The 8,687-nt window shown below is 36.0% G+C and overlaps 1 protein-coding gene across 1 annotated transcript; it reads right to left on the reverse strand.

Moving 5' to 3' along the window:
* Window positions 1–6,550: 6,550 nt before the first annotated feature.
* Window positions 6,551–7,468, reverse strand: LOC102002964 (olfactory receptor 1013). The gene has a single exon (XM_005363326.2). It carries the CDS (start codon window positions 7,466–7,468, stop codon window positions 6,551–6,553), a length of 918 nt encoding a protein of 305 aa, XP_005363383.1.
* Between the last annotated feature and the right edge of the window lie 1,219 nt (window positions 7,469–8,687).

Consider the following 8,687-nt stretch of genomic DNA (forward strand, 5'->3'; position numbering starts at 1 on the left):
AAGAATGTCTGGGATAGAATATATGAGGAGGTGGAAAGGAACTCAGAATATATGAAGGAGGGAAAAAATTTAAGAATATATGGTATGAAAAATTATTTTGAAGAAATAAAAAGCCAAATATGTTTCTCAAATGTTAAGCCCTTACCACTAATAGATGATAATGGCTATTGCTCCCTTCTCTTCCTCACTGAAACCATGCAAGAGCTGACTAACACTTGCTTCTTTAATTACTAAAAATGATTTAAAACTATTTATTTTAAAACCACTTATTTTCCTCTTTTCCTTAGGTTATGTGAGGATATAAACATGATTGTGATGTTTTTGACATTGTGGATGTTCAACATGAGGAAGAGTTCAGTTTTTCCTGTGAGGTCATCTAGAGACTTAAAATCCTTGCATCTTATATCTACAAACACCAAAAATCTCTAAGGAATGTTAAAAGACACATACAAAATATAATGTTGCCCCCAATATTTTGAAAACAAGCAACAAGTTTAAATGTGCAAATGGAGCAATTTACTACAGCATTTCAATTGAGTGAAATGAAAATGCAACTGTGTAGCATTTTATTCTTTGCCATGATGTTTGCTACTGTAGTGTACTATACCACACAGTTTCTCACAAATATTCCTACAGTGAATTGGTGGGAAATTGGTATTGTATCTTATAGCTCTCTCCTCACACTACCCTGTACTCCTAACCTGAGTCACACTGGCTTATAGACTCTCCCAAACATACTTCACTATCCCGTAACTAAAAAATAAAGAATAAAATTGAAACATCGACAACTCATTCTCAAAGTTTCTAGCCCACCAGGAATTTTTAATCAAGTGTCAGTTAAAGTATCCTTGGGAAGTAACAGGCATAAAAACGTCAAAACTTACCATATGAAAGTCTCCAATTCAAAATAATCTATCAAGATATCTTACTCCACACCCATAGGGAATGACTTGCAGAAGTTTTATTAAGACATCTCCAGCCCCTCAACATCACTCCCCTACTTTCTTCATTGGAGCTCTTCAACTTCACTGGCAATAATGGAAACTTCTGGCACATTAAAACCAATACCAAGAAATGGAACATCATACCATGAATGTCTGGGAAGCAAACTGCAAAATAATAACAAACTTTGCAAGAATATCACAAATTCTATTCTCATAACGTCCCTCAAGTAAATGAGAATGTTGATACTGTTACCTTAAATGGAATTTGAAGTTATAGATGAGGAACATATGTCTCATTAAATGAGGTGTGCATATGTATATAGAAACAATTATTTAAAGTGAAAACAGACCTATGCTAATTGTAGCCAAGGACATAGAATGCCCACATCGCTTTGCCAAGCTTGGCTACTATGCTTACCTTTAGTTAGAACAGCCAATTCCTGAAAGTGACATCTTTTCCTTGCACTTTGATGCATGGCCTGCATGTATTGGACTCATATAGACATTTCCTCAGCAATCCTTTGAGACTTTGCACACATAGCAGTATAGGAATATGTGTCTTTGCCTCCAAAGACTTAATTAGAGTCCGTCAGGAATTTGAGGTTTCTGCATTAATTACAATATGATGAATTCTGAAACACATTTTAAAGTTTGACACGATGATTGTATGTCTCAAAATAATCATTAGGTATGTCTGAAAACAGACTCTTAAATTTTGGTAATTAAGTCTGTCTTGTATGTATTCTGCAATCTATTTTTTTATTTATGCTCTTCTCAGTCCCCATACTACAAAACACTGTCTCGCCCATCAAGAATCCCAGATCCACTGGTGGAAAGGAAAAGGAAACAAAAAGAAAGAAAGGGAGGGGAGGGGAGAGAAAAAAGAAAAAAAAACTTAGAAAAAAACTTAGAAATAGAGAGTGAACTTTCCAGATAAGAAAGAAGAAGTAGCTGATATCCTCTTGCAGTATAGTGGTAACCCTCAGAATTGGATATGGGCAGACAGAGTCTAAATTGCAGGTCTCCACCAGGTTCCTCCCCTCAGAGGAGAAAGCACTGGGGATCTTAGAAAGAAAGGAAGAAAAGGCTGTAGGAGTCAGAGGGATGGAGGACACCAGGAGAACATGGTCAACTAAACCAACTAAGTAGGATCACATGGGCTCACAAAGACTGAAACAGCAAGCCCAGGGCCTGCATAGATCTGTACCAGGCTGTCTGCATATGTGTTATGACTGTTGTCTTGGTATTTTAGTGGGACTTCTAACAGTAGGGGCAAGTGTATCTTTGACTCTTTTGCCTGCTCTTGTAACTTTTTTCCCTCCTATTGTATTGCCTTGTCCAGGCTCCATATGAGGTCTTTTGCCTTGTTTTACTGTATTTTATTTTGTAGTGTTATAAAGAAGAAGGTAAAAGTAGAGAAAAAGACTAGGGAAGAGGTAGAGGGTCTAGACATAATTAAGGTACAACGTACTGCTGTGTAGAGGTGTCACACTGAAACTCATTAGCTTGAGCTATTAATTCAATTGAATAAAAGATAATGTAAGCAACAACCTATTGACAACTTAAAGTTAAATGACTAATGACTTAGGGTTTCTATTGCTGTGTTAAAACACCATGACCAAAAGCAACATGGGGGAGGAAATGGTATATTTCACCTTATAGCTTATAAGTCCTTCACTGAGGGAAGCCAGGACAGGAACACTACTTGTAGACCAGGCTGACCTTGAGTTATGCTAGCTTTTAAACTTCAATTTTCTGATTATTAAGGTATCAAAAATATTTTTTTCACTCAGAAAGAATCTAATATGCCCTATTTCCTTCATTCAATGATTATTAAGGTTGAATTTTCTTTTTAATGACATAGAGCTTTAGTGCAATAGGAATTGGGCATGAGTTGTCACTGAGTACATTTGTCAGATTGACTCATTTAGAAAAGGGATCATTTAAAAAGTTTGTTCTTCAAAGAAGGTTTATAAAGTGAAAATTTTCTCTTATGTCTGTTTAAAAGCATATCAATTCATTTTATTATACTCTCATTTACTATTTAAATCATATTATTGAACATAAAAAGCATGGTTTAAAAATAATATGACTAGACACACTACTTAGCTGGCAGAGATCCTTGGAAGTTCCTGCTTATACATCTCACTAAATGTAGCAAATGACCCACTGTTCTCTCTAGTATCTGTGTCATGAACCACAGGTTGAGGATCGTTGAAGAATAAAGAGGATGGAAGTAACTAGGGAATAATTTTCTTAAAACAAGAAATTTGATTTGTTATTGAATGAAGACTATCCTATGTCATAATATGGAAACTCAGTATCACTTTATTATTTTAACTAAGCTAATTTCCAGTCTCTAAAACCACAGACTGAAGGGGAATAAAGTCTCCTTTATCTCTTTCAAAGAGAAAAGTATCTTGTCTAATAAAGCTTTTTTTCTACTAAACTCCATTAATGTTTTTCTATATGACCTCTTAAAGTGAACTGAACAATAAAATGTGATTTATCTGGCTGTAAATGAAAAATCTAAACAGGGAGTCAGTGAAAATGTATATGTTTATGAAGATATATATATGTATGTATGTATGTATGTGTGTATATATATATATATATTAATCATCATGTCTTTAAAACTTTTCTTACTATGCAAATAAACTCAGCTGGTCACAGGACTAAATCTGAGGTCCCCATTTGAAGCATGGTTAATAAAAAACTTAGTGAGAGAAACTGGGGTTCAACCTGAAAATCCAAAAAGCAAAACAGTCAGTCAGTTGCACTTTATCTTGACCTTAGTACAAAATGGGGATCCTGCCTCCAAGAATCTCAGAATGAGACTGTATCTGAGAGTTGTTGAAATAACCAGGCTAGCTAAGGATAAAACAATTATATTGTATTTATTATAAGGGGAAAAAACTCACGAAACAGGAAATGAGAAATCCAAGTACAGAAATGTCCCACGGGAAAGGGTGCAGAGAAAGTGAGCACCTGGAGGTCTGTCTGGTTGCAGCCATAGTATATGAATTTTGATTTATTTGTATTTTATTTTCAATTCTCTACGAACACAGAAATGAACATAAAGGAAATGTAGCATAAATACTTCTTATGACAAATTTGTATTTACGAACCTTATCTATTAGAATAAAAGTCATATATTAATATAAACAGAAAAACAAAAGAACAAAATTTGTAAGGTTCAGCAGGAACTTTCTTTTTTATTTCTTATTTCTATGTGCCATGTGTTTTATAAGGGGCATAAGTGTATTTTTTGTTGTTGTTTTTCGAGACAGGGTTTCTCTGTACCTTTGGAGCCTGGAACTAGCTCTTGTAGACCAGGCTGACCTCAAACTCACAGAGATCTGCCTGCCTCTGCCTCCCGAGTGCTGGGATTAAAGGAATTTTTATATGCATGAATGTATAGTGGTTGTGTTCATGCCTTCATACACAGGACACAAGATGTGTTCATCTACCACTTTCCCTTAATCACCTGGAGACAGGGTCTCTTAATTAACTGGAGGCTTGACATAGGAGGAGACTGGCTATCCAGTGAGATGTTGGGCTCCACCTGTCTCATGTTTTTTACGTATATAGAGAATTGTTACTGGTTACAGGATTATTCAGTAATTAAGTAATTTCACAAGGTCAATGCATCAGAATCTAGAACTCTGTGTGGTGTCTTGAATCAAAATGTAAGACATGTTGGAATTATTGCCTTATGAATAAAGTGGCTGTGTATTGCGGTAGATTTCTTGCTGTAGCTTATTCACTTCTGTTCCAAATTTGGGATTTAGCTTCCACAGTTGAGCACTATTTGATCACTTATTGGGCACAAAGTCCCCTATGCATTTGGGGTTTGATGCCATCCTCTAGCTATGGGTGAAAACAATTTCCCACTAACAGGTCTTTCTTCTTCTCTCCTATATAAATGCAGAGATCTGACTTTCTGAAATCATCTTTATTGGCAAGCATTTGGTCAGTGTTTAGGGTCCAAGAAAAAGCATTCCATTTAAGACATTCCTAGATATCCAAGGATATAGAATTAATATATAGACATATTATTGAATTACAATTATGAAGCTATTGATTCATAACTGCTCAGATAGTTAGAAAAAATAAGCATGTCCTGGTTTTACTTCACTTGTTAATAAGAAAAGTAATGACCTACAACCAACCTTGCATTAAAAGATTCCTAACTCATCATGCTCACCTTTGCCTCAGTTTACTGATGATTTTAGTTTAGGAAATTTACTGCTGTGCACTATTTTCACAGACGGCAGAAAAAATAAATTAACCATCTGCTCACAGCCACAGATTCCTATTGGTGCCACAGATTCACACCACAAGCTCTCAGAACAGCTGATGGGCATCAAGTCCCAGATCTGATCATTTAGAGGTTTGGTTCTCCTCTCTGTTTCAACAGCTTAGAGCTAATGGTATAAACTCCAGATATAAAAGGCCCCTAGAGTTGGCAATATTTGGTGAATGTGCTAATAGTCCAAAGACCGAAAACTTCCCTTGTCTCTTTACATAGGTTATCTGGGTACTTTCTATACCTGCGCGATTTCGGGGGACTTTTATAGCCAGGTCAGATCAAAGAGAGTTAATAGAAGCTGGAGCAGAAGTTGGAGCATAAATGTCCCAGATATTAGAAGAAACGGGAAAATGAGAAAGGAGGATAGAAGGAGAAGAATATAGCAGAGAATTGGAGTTGGAAATAGACTTGAGACAGAGAATTGGAGCTAAGAAATTATAGACAGATAGGACAGAAGAATTAGAAGAGAGAACAAGGAAGAGAGAACAATAAAAAGACATGGATAGAAAGAACCTGTTATGAGTAGATTCCTCAACCCTCAGACTTCAGTTCGTTCACTTATCCTAGCATCTCTTTTTGACCCCTGAGGAAAAGCTTTACAGGCAAGCACTTTAAAGCTTTGAATAGAGAATGTCCCCTGGCCCACTTAGTAATCTGCACCCATTGCATAAAATCTTTATTCTTTAATTAAAAGTTCATGTTATAATTTAATTAACATATAAAATGGTGTGAAGTGGTTTGATCATGATATTACCACAGATATGTAAAATGTATCTTAACATACACATGTCTTCTGTTACTATATCTCTGTCCACTTTTTCTGTCTCTCTCTATTCCTCTACTAGTGACCCTAGTTCAGCCTCCATACTCTTCTATTCATCTCCAAACTTCCAAAAATAAGACAAAGTTTAATATTTTTGTTCTGGTGGAACTAGTTTATTCCTCTTAATGATGCTCTCTACTTCTATCATTTTTCCCGCATAAAAAATGCTAATTACATTTCTTCTTATACCTTAGTAAAGATCTATCTTGTACACATTACAAAAGTTTCCATGTGCCTGTGGATAGGCACCTAGAATAATTCCGTAACCCAGTCCTTGTTAATATTGCTGCAATAAACATAAGTACACAGGTATCTTTATAGTATGCTGGCTTGGAGAGTTTATGTATACACTCAGAAGTCATATGGATGAATGACATGTCCCTTTATATTATTGGTCAGTGGCATCTTTCTTAGAACATGAGTAACAAAATTAAATATTTTCTTTGCATCTTACGAGGAAATGCTCTTGTTTCACTTGAGGAGTTTCTTCAGAGCCTCTTTCACATCCTTATTCCTCAGGCTGTAGATCAAAGGATTCAGCATGGGGAAAACCACTGTGTAAAAGGTTGAAACAATTTTGTCCCTATCCAAAGAATAGCTTGATCTGGGACGAGCATAAATGTAGAGAATGGAGCCATAGTACAAGGTCACAGAGATGAGGTGGGACGAACAGGTAGAGAAGGCCTTAAGCCGACCCTGAGTGGAGCGAATCCTCAGGATAATGGCGATGATGAAGAGATAGGTGGCCAGGATAAATACAATGGGGATGATGACATTGGAAGTCAAGAGGAAGAACAACACGGACTGAAAGCTCTCTTTCTTGCCACAGGCCAGCTTCACCAGGGGTGGGATATCACAGAAAAAGTCATCAATTACATTGTCACTGCAGAAATTCAAGGCAAAAGTGTCTTTGGTGATGATGACAGAGTTAATGAAACCACCCAGATATGAGGCAGCCACAAAAAATACACATAGCTTCAAGGACATGGCTTGTGAGTAAAGCAGGGGCTTTGAGATGGCCACATAGCGGTCATAAGCCATAGCAGCCAAAAGGTAGCACTCAGTGTAGTCCAGTGCCGCAGAGAAGAAGAATTGAGCCACACAGCCAGCAAAGGAGATGCTCTTGTCTTCAGAGATGCATGTTGCTAGGATCTTTGGGGTGTAGACAGAAGACAACCCAAGATCCAGGAATGATAGGTTTCCAATGAAGAAATACATGGGTGTGTGGAGCCTGGAATCATTGCAAATTAACACAATGAGGGAGCTATTTCCCAGCAAAGTCAATGTATATACAACAAGAAATACTGCAAACAGTATCTTCTGCATCATTGGGTCGGTTGTGAATCCCAACATGATGAACTCACTGATTGTATTATTATCCTGATCCATGACTGTAAGGAATGTAACTGAAGAGGAGAGAAAAAGAAGTTTCAGATTAAGCTATTACACTGAATAAATGAAAAATAAGTTAAAGAAATAAGTGTCATGAAAATGTAATTAATGAAACTTTTTATCAATTTAAAAGATGTAGCTTAATTCAAATAATAGAAATAAAAGAGATTTTAACATAAGTAAAATGATTGTGGATTATTTTATATTTTAGTTTGAAATATACATAACTTGTCATTTGCAAAATAATTTTCATTAAATTATCCAATAATTGCAAATTATATGTTGCTTTCTCCTTATTAAGTAGAAAATAGATCCCCAGTGCTTAACTATTTTGACTAAATAACCTTTTAATTTCATACAACTACAAGATGTTCCCTAAACATTCTGCTTATAAAATGCTTAAACTTCCTATCCATCAAGTGGATTCAGACAAACATATTCTTTGACTCCATCCCAGCTATTACTATATCACTTTAAAGATAGCTTTTACTTATAACTTCAGTTTCTAAATTCTGTAACAAGATTATCTATTCTCAACTTGGAGAGTTTGCACACTCAATAAACTGTCATAAGAAAATGAAAACTCAGGTTCAAATTTTATATAAAATTCTGTGCACAGTGTCACATGACTGTAATACCAGTGTTAGGCAGGTGAGGATAAAGGATCCTTGTGCTTACTCAAAAGGTAGTCTTGTTGAGGTAGTGAGCTCCCATATTAGTGGAAAATCCTGTCTCAAAAAATACGCCTGGTGACCACACTCTACTACAGATGCATGAACACACACACACACACACACACACACACACACACACACACACACAGCATCCATTTTTTGTTCCCTCAACTCATGACCTAATTTTAACGTCACAGCAATGGAATCAAATTTACTAATGTGAAAATTGTGTTTAATAGACTATTTTGCTGACACATCTTGCAGGTTAAAAACAAATTTTAGCTTACAAATCATTTAGCAGAGCACATTTATTAAGCATTGAATATGTGACAGGCACACTATTCTAAAATGTGCTCCATCAAACCATACAAACATGTTATGAAGTAAATATGTTTACCCCATTTCCAAACTGATTATTTACGAATACGTGGTTCAAGGTCCTAGGGTGCACAGCAAAAAAGACAGTCAAGAGTCAAAACTAGTTCTCCAAGAAAATATTATCTCTGCCCAAAGCTTCCCATATAAGAGATTTGCTAGATTCC

The sequence above is a fragment of the Microtus ochrogaster genome, linkage group LG9 (assembly GCF_000317375.1).
Source record: "Microtus ochrogaster isolate Prairie Vole_2 linkage group LG9, MicOch1.0, whole genome shotgun sequence".
In the NCBI taxonomy this organism is placed as follows: domain Eukaryota; kingdom Metazoa; phylum Chordata; class Mammalia; order Rodentia; family Cricetidae; genus Microtus; species Microtus ochrogaster.